At 45.9% G+C, this 17,337-nt stretch overlaps 1 protein-coding gene across 1 annotated transcript in view; it reads left to right on the top strand.

Moving 5' to 3' along the window:
* The first annotated feature begins 921 nt into the window (after positions 1–921).
* adamts16 (ADAM metallopeptidase with thrombospondin type 1 motif, 16) overlaps positions 922–17,337 on the top strand; it is a 48,259-nt gene continuing 31,843 nt past the window's right edge. Inside the window, exons 1-4 of the mRNA XM_076012750.1 lie at positions 922–1,569; positions 1,660–1,750; positions 4,861–5,219; positions 15,593–15,992. Coding sequence (XP_075868865.1) covers positions 1,480–1,569; positions 1,660–1,750; positions 4,861–5,219; positions 15,593–15,992 — 940 coding nt within the window. The 5' untranslated portion in view covers positions 922–1,479. The remainder of the gene's footprint in view (positions 1,570–1,659; positions 1,751–4,860; positions 5,220–15,592; positions 15,993–17,337) is intronic.

Raw genomic sequence — 17,337 nt, 5'->3', positions numbered from 1 at the left:
GCAGAACATTTAGCCGTGTGTTTACAGCCTCCTGAAAAAGTTTCAGCTTCCTGGAAAAAAAATGCTTTATTGTTCCTTCCACACAATTGGGACGTTGACCAAAACAATTCAGCTGTGAGGGGGTTTGAGAGGACGGATAAACACCTGGCTGGGGGAATGCACCGTGCTCTTTATGACATCACAAAGGGCCAATATCCAGAAATATGTTGCACTTTTTGAAAAATGGAGTAATCAAAATGAGTTAAGCACGGGACCTGGATGTCCATTACGAGGCTGAAGACACGTAATGTTGGAAAACTGTGAAGTGAATTTTGTTTCATGGATAACCTCTTTATCGGAGCAGCTGTTAAGAGTCAAATATTCAAATTTTTGGGAGCAATATTACATCATTTATTATCCTAAACACTCAACAAAACTACATATTCACATATGCTGCAACATGGTGGCTTCTGGGGTGTCTGAGGGTTAATAAACACCTCGCTGGGGGTTTTATCACTAACATGTGAAAGCTGTAAGTCAGGTATAAGCACCGTCTGTGTTTTTTTTTTCTTTTTTTTCTTTTTTGAGAAAAGTAGAGCCAACACAACAAGTAAGTGACGGACTGATGATTGACTGATGGTAATGACATGGGCACGTTACTGTAAAAGAACGCTGACAAAGTGAAAATTGCATCATATGCGATCTTTAATTCTGATCTGGTGTTGATCACCTATTGCAAGGAAACACAGTCCATGTCCGCGCTCACTTGCAACGTGAGAGATGAACACAGACTCCGTCGCTCAGCACAGGTGTCAGACGTGATTGGCCACAGGCTGAACTCACCTCCCACCCCCTCAGCACACCCCCCCCCCCCCCCCCCCCCCACCACCACACACCCTACCCAAAAACACACACACACACTCACGCTCCCACAGCCCTAAACCGTCCTGTGCTCAGTTCCTCCTGAGCTGGTGGTGGAGCTGCTGGTGGTGGTGTTGGTGTATAGGTGGGGGGAGACTCATTGGCAGTGGACTCGCTTTTCTTTTCTTTTTCTTTTTTTTTTTTTTTCCTCGGAGGGCTGTTGTTGCCAAGGACGCGGCCAATTTAAGACAATCACATGATTTCACTGGGAGTCAAAATGATCCGCGGGGGTCACTGGGTGGAGAGAGAGGGAGAGACGGAGTGAGCAGTGTGCAACAGAGGGGGGGAGAGGGAAGGAGACTTGTTCAATGTTGACTGGATTGTCAAAGTGCAAAATGAGGAAAATGAGCGTCCGGGACGGAGGAGCCGGGTTCGAGCGCCGCGACGCGCCTTGACGCATCAAACTGGCGCTCGGAGATGAATAGAAAATAAAAGGCGCGCAGCCGGGGGGGAGGAATCGTGCACCTGGAGTTCCTTGATGCCTCGCTCACAACCCATCCTGCAGAAAAATCCCGCTGCCGTGCGACTGGGAAGCGTTTCGAGGCTGCAGATCGGTGCGTAAAAGGTCGAGCCGCGGTGATGGATTTGTGCTGGACCCGTGCGCGCCGTAGAGGCAGGACGTCGCTCCCGCTCCTGCATCTCCTCTGCTGCTTTCTGTCCCTCAGCAGGGTAAGTCACCGGTTTTGCGCTTCGCTTGCGAGCTGCTTTCCGCGATATCTCTCTGACTTTCGGTTGACTTTCCCCTCCTCCTCCCCGCAGTGCGTGCTTTCAGACAATGGCGCTGACAGCGCCGCGTCCCACCGAGGAGGCTCCACTCTGCTCCGGTCTCTCAATTTACCTCAGCACACAGGTATGTTGTGCCGCGCTGAGCAAACAGGTTGTCCTTTCTTTCTTTCCTTCCTTCCTTTCTTCCTCTGCCCCGGTGACGGCGTTTCTTCCACCGCGAGGCAGAGCAGGGGGCCTGTGTTTACCTCTCCGCTCCCTGAGCGTCCTTCAGCATCAAACCGGGCTCACCTGCGCTCCTGTGTTTCCTCTCTTCACCGCTAGGGGGAGACTCGCACCCTGACTCCCAGAGTGAAGGAAAGCGGTGGAGCTCAGTTTAGGTCCCCGGCGCTGTTTAGACAAGCAAGGACGAGTGGGTCCACATTTTTTTTTTTTCTGTAGTTGCTGGAGGCCAACAGACTTGTTCAGAGACAAGTAGAAATATTCGCTTTGAAAATAACTGCTTGATATTCACAAAACCTATTACATTTTGGTTGCACAGATTAATTAGATAAGCGAGGATTCACCGACCAGGATGCTCTAATTCAGGAAGCAGAGCTCCCAGCAAAAGTGCAAGAGCTCCTGTCTGCTATGTGTTTATGTACTTATCTATTTATTTAATGTGGCCTCACCCCATGTGGTGCTCAGAGTCAGCAGCTCGTCTGGCAGCGTCTCCCTCTCTCTTCTCATCTATGTTTTTTGGGGCAGGAGACTAATAAACAAATAATTTGGGGGTTTTCTCCTCCTTGAGATGATCCAGTGTGAGTGTGTGTGTGTGTGTGTGTGTGTGTGTGTGGGTTGACATGATGGTCAGAAGCCCCGCTGCTTCTGTTTCAGCCCGCTGCCTCGCTGCCAGTGCAAATACACCCCCCCCCCCCGCCAGTGTTACCGTGTTAAGCGAAGGGTTGCAGTCGGTCGACGGACGTCTTCTGCGTGTCTTTTGTTTTGTTTTGTTTTTTTTGATCGCAGCCTATTGGTCAGACTCCCTATCAGTCCTAATGGCACCCAGGAGCCACTAAACCAACAAAACTACCCTGGGCAGGATCTTGTCACAGTTCATCACACGAGATTTGTGTGGCTGCCTGTGAGTGTGTCGGGCGTGAGTGCGTCTGTTCCCGCAGACGCTGTGTTTGTACACCGTCAGACACGGGTCACCGCAGCTGGTTTTTGAGTTAAGGCGGAACAAACACAGTTGACTGGGTGGAACTGTGTGCGCGCTGGTGGAGGGTGGGGATGGGGGGGGGGCGACAAAGATGGACGAAAGATAGAGAAAAACCATTTTCTGCGGCACACACTCACACAGACACACAAAAGGCCTCGGGACGTTGAGTTATGTGTTTTGCTCCCATCAGCGTCTTGGCCAGATTTTTCAGTCGCAAGCGGCTCAAAGCGTCTGAAGGTTTTTTTGCGTAACTCGATACTGAAGCGGCCGCGATAACACGAGGCGCTTTAAATAAAAGCATCCACTAATAAGCATTCGCCATGTTGTGGGTTCGGAGACGTTAGTCAGCCCCCTCCTCCACACCCTCCCCCTCCCCCACCTCCGCCTTCCCCTGCACACCAAATAGCTCGCTTTAAACCTCCCGGCATCCACGCTGCCAGTGATGACACACTGTCTGCCGCCGCTGCGTGTTTTTTGCGCCTCTGCCAAAACACGTCTGTCCCTGCGGCTATATTTACCCGTCAACGCCGGCTCCCCGCAGCGAGTCAGGCTGTACAGTAACTAAGACTGTACCCGCGTCGACCGCAGGGCCCAGGCTGCCGCACGGTTTCTTCTGATCGTGTCACCAGATCGGTGGATCGCTTTTCCCAGACTGGACTCTTGCTCGCATGCCGTTGGAGTCCAACGACTGGTGCGTAATCAGCAGCTGCGTTAGCCTGGCTGGCGCTCACTCACGGACCCCCAAAAGTGTGTTGGATGCTCCATACCTAGTGGGCTTCTCATGAGTCACCGCTCAGCGCCGCAGCAGCAGATGTCGTGCAGAAGGAAAAGTTTTGATTCATCACCACTTTTCTTACGTTTTCAGCCCCCGGTGTGCCTTTTAAAAGTTGTTTTCTCCACATCCCCGTCACGCATCCTTATTTTAGAAGACAGCAACTGGCAGACGGAACGCTCCCCCTGAGTCCCCCGAGTTGGGCTTTTATCTCTGACGTGTCTGTTAAAAGAGTTTGCAAAGGGGAAGCAAAACTGGGATGATGATTGGATGATTGAACCATCTTCCAGATTCTGCTCACAGCAACAGGAAGACTCAAACTGAGCTTCCCTGGCTGTGACGTTGTCCGTCGTGTGGTCCGCTGCGCCGACTGAAGCTAATTCCTTCCAAAGCCAGTGGGGAATAAAAACGAGAGCGCGCAACTCCCCGGTATTGCCAGAACTTAACCTCACTTGCGGCGCCTGCCTCCGCAGAAGACACTGATCTGATGTGAAATCCAAACTGGGACCTGGCAAGGAAGCCTCGCTAGATTTTAGTTGAGCTGAAACCCGAGCGATTCAGCTGCCGTGCAGCGGTGAAGAGCCAAAGGTTAGCTTCTCCGCCCCTCCTCGGTGATCAACCTGCTCTTCCTCAGTCCTCAGTGAGGACAGGAGCAGCATCTTTATGACCGTGACTTCCTCTTCAGAGAAAAAAAAACAAACAAATCGTGGCAGAGCTTGTGTCTTTTGTCTTGACCTTTGAAGTGAAGTCCGTCTCAGTGGCCATCAAGTGCCATCGGACACAAGAGGCCCAGTTGACCTGCCACCGTCTCACTTTATGACCTGCACTTATCCAGCTCGAGCCGCAGTAAAAAGTCATTGTAAAACACACGAGGTCAAGCGCGATCCATTCCCCAACCGAAAGGCCGGCGCTGGAATCGTCTAAAACTCTTCCTTTCCTTGTAATTCCGTTTTCGTGCCTTCAAGCGAAAAAGTCCACGAGGGAGGTCAAGGGGAATTGCATGGGGGGGAGTTTTTCCTGCTGGACTAACAGGAGCCGCTGACATAACGATCACATTTTTAATGATGCATCAGAGGTACCGTAGCTCATACGCTAATGTACCACAATATTTGTATTGAAATGATCATGCTGAAAGATTAGATCCTGCTCTTTTTTTCTCCTGACCACATTTAAATTCAGTGCACAGAAAAGAAAAAACAGGCTTTCCATCTAATTTTCCATTGTCATCCTTCATGTTTTGTTTTTTGCTTCTTTTTTTTTTCAGAATATGAGATCGTATCTCCCTACGAGGTTGACCACCAGGGTGTTTACATCTCCCATGAAGTTGCACACCACCAGCGCAGAAGGCAGCGCAGGTCCCTGGACGCAGACGCGAGCCGGCCAGACGGCCAAGGCGGCAGCAAAACGGTCCACTTCCAACTGAGCGGCTTGGGGCAGGACTTCCACATGGAGCTGAGGGAAGCCTCGCAGAGCCTGATCGCACCTGGCTTCACCGTCCAGGTCCTGGGAAAGAACGGCACCAAGAGCCTGAGGGCCTACCATCAGGACGACCTCTGCTTTTACCAGGGGTCGCTGAGGTCGAGGGTCAACTCCTCAGTGGCGCTGTCCACATGCGCGGGGATGGTGAGTTTGAACACGCAAAGACTCGGGTTGCAGACGCGGTCTGAGCGAGTTTTGGAGGACAAGACAGTACAGAGCTGGGTGGGTTTTGTCAAGCACGGTGATCTGTGTCTCATATGTGAATTGAGAAACACGGAAACTCTGCTTCTTTTGCTCCGGCAAGTGTGTGCTGAAACACTCAATCAGCCCTTTGTGATGTCAAAAAAGGCATGGCTTGCTCTTCAAACTTGGTCGTAGTTACCCCTCCTGATCTGCGTGTCTTTGTCTCCTTCAAGATGAATGGAAGGTCCACCGAAGCGTCACTTTAACAGAATAATTTTTGAGAGGAGCTGTAAACATAGGGCTAAATAAGCTGTTTCATACAAATGCATTTGTTTTTTGTATAATTAATCCTGAGAGTCTACTTGGCTGTAATGGGACATCTTTAGGCAGAATGACCACAAGACATTTAGCCAGAGAGCAAAAGTCAGAGTGAATATCAAGAGGTCACAAATCAGATTGCAGCCAGAAGATGTAGATCACCACATTCTCTTCCAGACACTGTCCTTTTCTCCGACACTCACGCAGGCATCAAGCGCTCCTTTCAGAGCGCCGCTGTAAGGCTTCCTTTCACGCAGCGCATGAGTCAGTGCATTGTCCGTGCGGTGCGCTAGCAACGCCGGACTTGGACTTGCCTAAATTTGACGTAGCTGCAGCTCATTTCTGGTGAATTACACCACTGCCTGAATCAACTAATGGATAACTAATGAACGGAAAAGTCAAGTCTGTTCGGCCGCAGAATGTTTGGTCAGTTAACTTGGAAAGTCCCCAAAACACATGTTACACTAACAATGATTTGTCTGCTGCGATTGTATACTTTTGTGTGTGTGTGTGTGTGTGTGTGTGTGTGTGTGTGGGGGGGGGGCAGGGGGGGTCTTCTTTGAAGAACAGTTCTAATCTTTAAGTTCAGTATTTCTTCACCATCTCTCTCATGCTCTCATAGGCTCTCACTTCTTGAGACAAAATAGTAGAAAGGCTTCTCAGCGGGAAGCTCAGAGAAAAAATGCACTGTACAGCAAAAGAAGAAAATTGAATAATACATTTGTTGTATTTTTGAAATTCTATCAAGTTCCATGTTCTATACACCTACTATTAGAAGTTTTAGAACTGTGATTTCTGCCGACGGAATACTCATTGTTTGAGTTCAATTTGTTTTCTTGGTGGTCCTCCATTGGCACGCGAGCATAACTGAAACTTCACTGAAAGAATGACAGTTTAAAAAAAAAAAAAGCACAAGTCGAAGCAGCGGGTTTCTCCCTGGTAAGACCCAGAGCGCAGTGGCCCTCTTGGCAATCTGGATTAAAGTACAAAGGCATTTATAAAAACACACTAATCCTCTCAAGTCTTAAACTCAAACACTCATAGCGGTTTAGAGCTCGACAATCGCTGTGGACAGCCAGATGAATGAGCAGCGGGCGGGGAGACCCCTGCGTTACCGTTACCCTCGCTACCCTTGAAAGGGTTACCCGTGAACCCTGCAGCTCTGACAGCACCGAGCAGGAAAAAAAAAAAAAAAAAGAATCGAATTAAGTCGCGTAGCTTTTCACCCAGTGACCAACTCGATAAACTGTGTGACTGCATTTTTATTTCCAGCAATGCTTCGCGGTGCCTAATCATAATACCGAGCCTCTGTTTATATTTTCATTGTTGAGGACCACTGCTGTGTGAGAATTGCCCTCTTAAAATGCAGCCAAAAAATGGCATATCTCTTGGGAGGCTTCTTCTTCTGTGTGCGTGTGTGTGTGCATGTGTGTGTGTGTGTGTGTGTGTGTGTGTGTGTCAGAGCAGATCCCAATAAAAGATTCAGCCAAAAGGTTCAGGGTTGCAGGGTCTGTAAAAGTGGTTCTCACGACTGAGGCTGGCCAGGACGACCCGGGTCAGTTCCCTAATTCTGATGTGAGTCGGGGAATTGTGCGATTCACTTAGGCAGCATTTTTAAGCTCCGGGGGGAAATAAACATGTTTAAGATAGATAGTATTTTCGAAGGGGAACGAAAATGCACACAAAAACTGCCCAGTGTATCGGTTTGGTTTTCCAATTTGCGGGCCAATGACCGGTCGCAAACATTTGGTAGGGAGCTGATTTGGCCACGTGGAAGCTCACAGAAGACCTTGCACTTTGGTCGGGATTCTGTTTAGCAGATTGGAAGGTAAATATTGACAGGAGGAATCCCGATCAATAGCCGTTTCAGCCAGAGCACCTGGTCCGAGTTGCAACACAATACTCAGAGTGTTGTCACGTCGCTCTTTCTCGCTGTGTCAGGAAGACAATTTGTGAGTGAAAGGAAATCACCTGCACCTTTCTCTGGTTTCATGGTCCCGTGTGCGACAGTCTGACTTATCCTCACATTATTCTTATTTGTTGCTCAGTGGATTTTTTCTTAATTTTTCTTAACAGTTGTGAGATTTTGATTTCAAGATAGACCAAACTTTAATAAATAAATAAATAAATAAATAAATAGAAATCTCCATGTCCCAGCACTTTTGTAAAGCCAGCTGATGGTCGTAAATGCAAAGATAATAAAAAGAAAGTCCAAAAAAATTTCTTCAGAAGTTCTACAAGGAAGTAGAAGGAGTAAACCAGCCTTGTTCAAGGCTGTCAAGCCGCTTTTTGCTTTGACCGCCCACATCACAGTTAGCCCCACTTTGATGACAGTTAAGGAGCTCAGCTATAAAAGTGTGTCGCGTATATGAAACACTTGGTGGGATAGCAGAATGGAGCCAGTTCACCTGCTAAATGGCCTGAGAATCTGAACTGTGACATAAATGGAGGAGGAGCTCGTAAAGCACCTTTCTTCTTCTTCTTCTTCTTCTTCTTCTTCTTCTTCTTCTTCTTCTTCTTCTTTATGATAGAATAGAGCTTAATCCTCTTTAGGTTTGCCTTTATTGGGGTAAAAGAATTTCGGGGTGAGGAAAATTCCCTGCCAGCATTGCATTCTGAAGCCGTGAATCGTTTTATTTGCATTTATATTTGACAGCATTTATGATCATTGACCACACAGCTCTTGGAAATGTCCTGTCTGTCCATAAATCCTTCATTATTTTTAATACGAATTATCTGCACTACATTTTGGAAAGACATTTTGTGATAAAATCTACATGGACAAAAAGTCTCCTAAGGAATAATTTAAAAGTATAAAATAAAGTGTCAGCAGTAGGTGACATGTCACCTACTGCGCATCTATTCATACAACCCACACGTTGCACAATTTTCAGAAAGGAAATTCAACTCCAGTTCTTTGATTAAGTGCAAAGAAAAATCTCTCAAAGATGAAAACAGTCCTGCTGGAATGACAAAAATCACTCTCAGAAGGATATGAAGATTCAAATTAAAATCACTCTTATAGAGAAAATGGTCTAATGAGTGTAATAACCAGTCATTCAGGAGAGAAAAGTATTGAAACAACAAACGTACCCCCGGCTTCTGGCAAAACACAGTGCAAATGCAAATCTGACTTGATAAACAAACTTAGAACTGAGCAGACACTGCTTCTCTGACATGGAAGACAAGACAAACTAGCATGAGACAAAGAGAGACACACACTACACACACAAACACACACACACACACACACACACACACACACACACACACACACACACAGGTGGAAACAATCAGGGTAGGCAGCGATAATCAGACAGTGTAAGTGACCTCACACAGGGTTGAATTTCAAAATAAAACAGGAAGCTGTGAGACTGACAAGACAAAATCAAATCAACAAAATGTGACAGTGTTGGTACAGTAGTCTCCATGTACCTGTACGAAATATATAATGACAGAAAATTTTCATTAGTGACCAGACAAAAGGCTTTTTGTTTTTCAGTTTTAGTTGTCATTGGTTTCTTGTCCTGTAGTTTCCCAATTTGAGATCAATAAAGTGCATCTATTCTATTGTCCCTTTGTAGCTCCTCTCTCTCCATCCTCCCAGAAAATATCTAAACAGACTCTTAAGACTGTTTAGGTAATCCAAACCTGTTAAGGTAGAGCTATGGTGATTTACCTCTCCTGAGTAGCCTGTTGTAACGTAGTGCTCTGGTGGAAAGTTCCGAACCTTTCAAAATAAGACTTTTACGCCAGACACAAACTAAGGGATGTGCCACTTTGATTCAGATCTACAACACCACATTTGGTGGCATGTATCAAACAGTTTGCACACTACAATCAAGGTGTGAATTACTATACTCGGGTTTTCACTGGAACTAAGGAATTAAATAAAAAGTGCTCAGAGCACACACAATTTTTATAGCAAATGAATCGCATATTTTTGTCACATTTCAAGCCTCTTTTTTTTTTTTTTTTTAACCAGCAACAGCATAGTTCCTTCTCCCAAAGCTTCTCATAAATCATGATCCATTTGTCTTCTCTAATCTTCCTCAGATGTCTAATGCAAAGCCTCTTTGTAGTACCAAAGGGAAACACTGAAGGATCACCCGCTACAAATCACTTGAAGTGCTGCGTTTCCTCTTGTAAAGGCATGGGTGTGTTTCTAGCCCCAGGCCTTGCTGCGGCAGTAATAATAGAATGGCGCACGCCCGTCCCACCTCTGGGATTTCCAAAAATATATGAGGGACGGTATATTGACGTGATAAAGCTTTGAAGACCGGGGAGTGTGGTCTCTGGGCATTACTCTCATCAAATTACACAACAACCTGGAAGGCCAATCACAGAGTTGAGCATTTTAACAAGATTTATTAGCTAACCCGACTTGTGCTCTCTCCAATTCCAATATTGTTGTACAATAAACACTGGCTTACTGTGGGCGTATCCCACTTTCACCCACTAAAAAAGGTGGGATTGCCCATGTGCAATCTCTTCAGGATGGCTGACTATAACTTGAAATCTAAAAGCTGACTGGTTCAAATTAATTTCAGCTTTCCAGGTACAGATCCTATAGCTGCAGCGATTGTGAAAAATTGCCATCTAAATTGCATCAGTTCTTGCTGTTTTGAAGAGAAATATTTTACCTAGAAGTCTCACTATTGTTGTTGTTAGTGGTTGTAATGGAGCTTCCAGACAGACCAACCTAGATTAAATACAAAAACAATGTTTGACCCCAATTTCTGAGCTCTTCCGTCTGACGAAACAAGCGGAGCTTTGGTGTTTTTACAACTCAAAGGAACAAAAAAAGAGGACGGGAACCACAGAGCACACACAGTCAGGTGCACCTTTTAATGCAATTCACACAGTTCCGTTTCCCGACCGTTTCTTTCCCGACCGCCCTCCCTCGTTCCTGTTGCTGCTTGTCCGGATGGCTCTGACTCCAAAGAGTCCAGCTGTTTGAGCCCTCCCAAGTAGTGTTTCAGCATTTTATGACTGCTATTTGCACCTAGTAGAGCGCACTGTGTAATCTCATGACTCTGGGTATGTAGCGGAGACACCGGCCGACCTAATCTCAGATCGTATTGGCTTGCAGCGAGGTTGTGAATGACCTTACCAGGAATAAGTTTAAGCGTAAAAGATTCGGTGTCGTTTCACTGACAAAAGATGTGAAAAGAATGTGTTTTTCCTTCCTTCCTTCCTTCTTTTTTTGGCTTAAGGGCACAAATGCCGATTGATGTTAACTTCTAAAGAGAGAGGTTTTGGATTCAGAGACGCTACCCCATATGGTTTTCTCGGCAATGTCTAATCCACAAAGTCTTCAACTTAATGCTCAATCTGCACAATATATATAATAACTACCATACTATAGAAGCCCACTTAACGTTTAAGTTAAATAATGTCTACATCTGGACTGAATTGCAATGAACAAAGAGAAAAAAATCAAAGACATTCATTTGACGAATAAGGCCATTGATTCAGCTGTGCAAGGAGCACCAGGCCATCCTGGCGCACAGTAGGAAAACTACAATATAGGTTGATGTATTAAAGAGGCCTAAAGTTATCGTAAACTCCAACTGGACTAATGTCTAAAGAGAAGAAATTGACATATGCGGTTGAAAAAGATCTTGTCTAGCAAGTATCGCAATAGTGTATATTAGAAGCAGCGGTTTTATTTTAGCAACAAGCATAATCACTGTCCAAAAAAAACACACAAAAAAATTAGCCACACCGCTTTTGCTGCAGCAACAGATGAGACAAGTGGTAGAAACGGGGAGATGAAACGTATGTGTGCAGTGCTGAAAGAGATGAGGCGGCGGTTCAGGACTGTCAACGCAAACTGCCTCCAGTGAAACTGTTCAAAAGGACGGGCCGCTTTATTAAAATTACCCCCTTTGCATTAATCTCCTTGAAGCTGTTTGCTGCGTGTACTGCAGGCTCAACAGCAGCAGGAGGGAGGTTGGCTGTAAAGTCAGACTTCAATCTAAACTGTGTGCAGTCAGTAAAGCATTCATCTAATGGCTTAACCAATGGACAGGCGTCCCAGAGCTCCTGAATATTTTTGCATGAACATGAAAGCTCCTGTTTAGGAATCCCACACCCAGCAGTAGGTGGAAGTACTATGATTATATCTTTTCATCGTGGCTCAGTTCTTCAGTCGTTTGCCCATTATTCTTTTGCTGCCAGGGAACTGAGCAGACATAATGAAAGTGCTGCTGGTGAAACAACACGCAGGGATATTTTCCCTCCACAATGTTGCATGTCTATGCAATGTCTACAAATACCAGAATGTTACAACTGTATTGTTACTTTCTGAGCTGCGTCATTTTGTAGTGGTCCGCGTGTGTGCGTGCGCTGCAGCTGTTCAGCACTCGACTCCCGTCCCTACCGACACTGTAGTGGGCGTGACAGTGCCTTGATTTTATGGTTGCAAGCAGAACGAGAACTGCTTAGGCGAGAAACTTCACGCCGTGTCTCTCGCCAAGATCACTTGTTGACAAATATGTGGCAAAATACAGCATCAATTCTAGGAGAGCACAAGACATACAAGCTAGCATTTTCCCTGCACAAACACAAAGAGCGATGTGACATTATATGTCTTGACGCCAACATTTGAAACTGTCAGGTATCCACAGATACCCAGGATGACATGAAGATGGTTTTGTTACCACAAAATAATCATCCAGTTTTGTGTTGGTCACATCTTTACTGGCATTGCTTTGGTGTTCTTTTATAACTGTTACTATCCCCTTCTTCCTGTGTCTGGCGATCTTGTTTCTCCACCTGAGATCACAGAGTTTTTGTCATTTGGATTGCATTCATTTCCTTTAAAATGCGTCCATGACCAACAAGTGTGTTTTGATCCGAACTCTACCTTTGGAGGTGATAAAGTGTCTGTTCTTCCACAGTGCATTTCAAGCACTGCGTTTGCTCCGCGATCAGCAGTCTTCCAATAGCAATTTCATCACCACAAATGCACCTTAATGCCAGGTGTAGAGGGGGCCAATAAGACACAAATCACTTTAAAACCTTTCTTTTTGTGAGATATCACATGGTGCACATTTCGCTCCGAGATCTCCCTGAGAGCCAATCCAATGCCCCAGCGCTCAAACAAAGCCCCAGAGCCACCCACCCGGATCGAGTAAAGTACTTGGCATGAGCGTTTTTCATACTTGACAGCAGTGCATTTCAGGTCAGAAGACTCACCGTGACTTGGAACCAAACTGTGACAATCGCCCGCGATTTGCACAGCGCCGGGGCGGGCGCCGCGCGAATGACAGGCTCATGCGCCGGTTGTCACATGTGATTGTGGCCAATGATCCTGGCTGGGGTCCCAGGCAGAGGATTAATTCTTGACCGTTGGCAGGCAAGCCGCGGAGCACAGGATGGTAATAATGCACGCGCTGGCCCCAGCTCTTCGCCCCTTTGTCTTTTTCCCCGGAGAATCGATTCTCCTTGCTCTGCTTTTGCTTTGCCCCGCAAAGACAGGTGACGTATATATATATCCGGGTCAGTCGTCAATAGCTAGAAAAAGAGTAGTGAGGACAACCGCACCTGAGCATAGAGAATGGAAAATGACAGAGTTGCTGAGTTGGCGGATGTCGGGGAAAGACAAAAAAAGTGCACGCGGTCTGAGACTCAAGGACTGAATTACGAACATCCATTGTTTTGGTTTTGGGGGAGGTTCACTTTAAGGCGGAAAAAACTGTCATCATGTTAGTGATTACTGGGACGAAGCGTGTGTTGTAGTATGTCCGCAGATATGTTTCCGCTTTATGGTTATACTTTGTGTCTCAAACACCAGTTACCGCACGACGGGACATGATTATTAGCTGACGCATGGACGCATAAACAACGGCTGCTCTCTGATGGCGCGTGGAGAGGATATAAAAGTTAACAATGGGATTTAAACAGCCGTTCCCCACATGTCAGCCAGCAGTTGATGGTAAACTACAGGAAAATATATCCCGCTTGTCTTGAAAGATTGCTCATCCACGCTGATAACCTTCAGATAAAAATATTTTCAATCTGTCTTAATCATCAGTAGATTCTGTAACCTCTGTGTGGTTATGGATACTGAGATTCCAGAAAGACAGAGACTGAAGACTACTATGAGATGTTAAGAATCACAAGAGTTCAGTATTGGTGCTGCTATGGGAACAGCTTTTAATTTCAACTGAAAACAGGAAAGAAGGCTCTTCTTGGTGGACATGTTTTTACTTGGCCGACCTTGAGTTGACTTTTGCACCAATAGGAGAGGAGCATCGAGCTGTAGTTCTTGGCGAAATTAGCAGCAACAAAAATCTGACTGATCTGCCGAAATGTGATTGGCAGAATGCTCGCCCAGTCATCTCCCAACAATTGCCTTCCATTTGCTAACGCTTTCCCTTGGCTGCGTACTGCAGACAGGTTCAGAGAATTCAGGAAACATTCCATCCTGCGCGCAAGGTCAATTTTCCTCCTTGAGCTTGTAAAAAATGAAGACTTTTCTCTGCCAGCGTGGCCATCAAACTCACAGATGCAACGCAAATGTAAGATATTTGCTTCTGCCGCGCTCTGTGAAGAGAGCTGTAAACTTAGCAGACACTCAAGTCGAAGACCGAACATCTGTTTAGTCCTGCATTTGTCATTTGTAAATTGTCATATTTTCCAAACACTCCAGATCTGCTGGTTGCTCTCCGGTTGATATGGCCATGCAGCGACGAATGCACATTTTTACATATTTACAAGTCACGATAAAACGAGGAAAAGCTGTCACACAAACCTAGTGTTTACTGGTTCAAGCTTACTTGTGCAATGCTGAGTGCCAATGTTCGGAGGCACACAGCAGTGTCTGTTTGATCCACGCAAGCAGACTTTCACTCGCTCTCATGCCACGCACCTCGTATTCTGTCAGTACTGCCAACATCCCTGCATGTGTTTCTGTGGCGACACGGAAGAATGACTTTGTAACTCTGGTCACGGTTGTACCGAAGTCGATGGAAACTGCTACGTCCGTCTCATATTCCAAACACATGCCAGCTCACCTTCCACCCAGATGTGGAAGAGATCGGGTCGAGGTGAACAAGGTAGCTGGGTTCAACAGAACGTATCAGTCAAGTGTTTCAATTGACTGCGCTGGACGCAGTTTGTTGAAGACGGAGGATGTGTGGCGACAAAGTCCCAGTGTTTTTTGGGAACAAGAGGCAGCGGCAGATAAAAAGACAGGATAAGGTAAACGGTAGAACGGCAAAGTAAGCCTCAAGAGATGTTTTAATGGGCCTTCTTACGTCTGAAATCAAGAGCAGAATGCACTTCTCCTCCAAGCGGGGCTCTAAATAGAAGCAGCTCTGAGGCAGAGACAATCATAAGATTTATAGAGCCGACTCCTTTCACTTGTGTTGCGTGAGCCGTGTGGGCCGATGCTTCTAGGGCTTTGATTGCTTGCACGTCTAAAAATATCAGAAATGTTTTAAACTCACAGACCTTAAAGCTTTCTGACTTTTTGCGGGAAAAATCCCCCCCCCCCCTTCCATCCACCCCGCCGGCCTTCTTTAATTTTAACGTCTCCCAATCTGAACAAATCTCATTTATATTTCCTCGAGATAACGTCTGGCCCTGAACTACAAAACAGATGTTGGACATGAAGAAACACATCCTGTAATTGAACCTCACTAAGGTTTTTTTTTTTTTCTTCTTTTTTTGTGGGGTTGCATGTTGGCAAGGACCCCAGAGTCAAATTTTGTCTAATTGCTGACAGAGATCAAATTGGAAGCTAATGGAAAAGCTGGGGGAGATTATTGTTTAGTTTGTTTGGACTATATATATCTACTGCTAATCTGAAAGCTCTGGCCATCAACAACATCTACTCCCCAACTCTTTAGTTCACCAAAGGGATAGACATCAAAAGACCTACAGTGCGAAATCGCATTTGTTTGGGGGCATTTCAAGAGGATTCTTTTGGTGCCCTTCACTGCCATTTAATGAGAAAAGAAAAACCCTGCTGTAAATCTAAAGAGTCTTTCCTGTCTTTTCTTCAGTCAGGTTTGATCAGGACTCCGCATGCAGACTACTTCCTGAGACCCGTGTCTCCTGGCCTCGCTAGGGGAGAGAACTTCTCAGCACCATCCACTCACCAGCCTCACATCCTCTACAAGGGCCACTGGGACCGACAGACGCAGTGGGGAGGCCGTGGCCCTCAGGTTCTCAAGAAGAGATCCACGGACTCGACCTCTCGCAAACCGCACTTTGTCACCAAGAGATCCACAGACTCGCAGGCGGAGATGCCCCGCAGCGATGGGCACCAAGAGAGGAGTCATCAGGAACACGGGAGCGTCCAAGGGCAACAGGCGGACCATCACGACAAGAGACACCACCATCGCAGCTACTACAGGCACGGCGAGAGGCAACGGCAACACTTCTGTGGAAGACGGAAGAAATGTATGTAAGGGCATTTTTTTCCTTCTTCCTTCTATATACAAGGAGGTTCAGCCACTTTTCTTTACATTCCCAACATCCTCGGGTGCATTGAGATTTTCAGTAATCGCATTAGATGTTACCTACCCCCCGAAAATGGAAGTGTTAATAACATACGTGTTTTAACTTAATTTAATTTAGTCGTTTTTTTCTTCTTATTTTTTAAATGCATGACGGTTTAAGTAAGTTTGAATAATGAGCTCAGTCCTGCTTGCATGTGTCGCCCTCTCATTAGGGATATTATCCTTGTGACATAGTTTACTTTAGCTCTAAAAAATTCAATTACGCAGGACCTTTTGTTCAGTCAAGTGTCCCAGGGTCATTAGTGCCCTTTGCAAAACCTCAAACAACAAGGCTAATACTTGACACTGACATGAAAACGTTCCCACTGAGAAACGTGTCTCACATTCCACATCCATCGCACTGGAATAATATTTTTAAATGTGCCGACATAACTAAGTTAGCAGTTTGATCTCATAGCGGCTAAGACTCATTTTCACACCAGTTTATAGTGCCGCTTATTGCTGGTCACAACTACAACTGTGAGCAGGTACCATCTAAAAGCATTTAAACAGACAACATTATGGTATTTCTTTTGGAACCTTGTTTCTTTTGAAATTAGTATCTGTATTAATGTATATTTAGTAACTGCTCACAAAGCTTTTTTTTTTCGTTCGCGGGCGTTGTTGTTAACACATCATTGGCTCTGGCCGAGCATCAGTGGGGATTATAAATAACCATCATGTATTTGAAGAACTGACTCGCCAGTCAGTTTTGTAACTGACTTACGCTGTCGCTGTTGAACACAATCGCAAATCGACATGTTTGGTAAATTTGCCTGGAAATTCAGCCCGAGGGCGGACGGATCTCAAAAGGAGGTTTTGATTTGCGGCGCGCACGATGACAAATCCTCCCTGCTGAAGATCATTATCTCCATCTCTGTTGACATTTCAGGCTGACATCGGTGACGTGACCTACCAAAGGTTAAGGGAAAACGCTTCATGTTCACTTTAGGCTGTGACAAATGTTTGTTCTCAGGAAAATTACCACAAGATCGGTTAACATTGCCGGTGTCATGGGGGTCATTTTGAAAAGTGAGACAGGATGGAGGATTGGACTGGTACCACCACCACCACCATTACACTGCAGAACCCCAGCTGTCTGTCCCCTCGTGAAAACACACCGGTGTTTACATTCTCAGGCGATGACATCACAGAACACCTGTGCCGTGTTTTAGTCAGACGGGGACTTTGGGCTGCTCACCTGTCGCCTGTATAAGCAAACTCTCTTATCCTCGGTGGTTTATTGC

The sequence above is a fragment of the Nelusetta ayraudi genome, unplaced genomic scaffold (assembly GCF_046127955.1).
Source record: "Nelusetta ayraudi isolate G7.1 ecotype Tasmania unplaced genomic scaffold, CSIRO-AGI_Nayr_v1 ptg000136l, whole genome shotgun sequence".
Taxonomy (NCBI): Eukaryota; Metazoa; Chordata; class Actinopteri; order Tetraodontiformes; family Monacanthidae; genus Nelusetta; species Nelusetta ayraudi.
The sequence above is the reverse complement of the archived record's forward strand: the minus strand, read 5'-3'. Positions and strand labels throughout refer to the sequence as shown.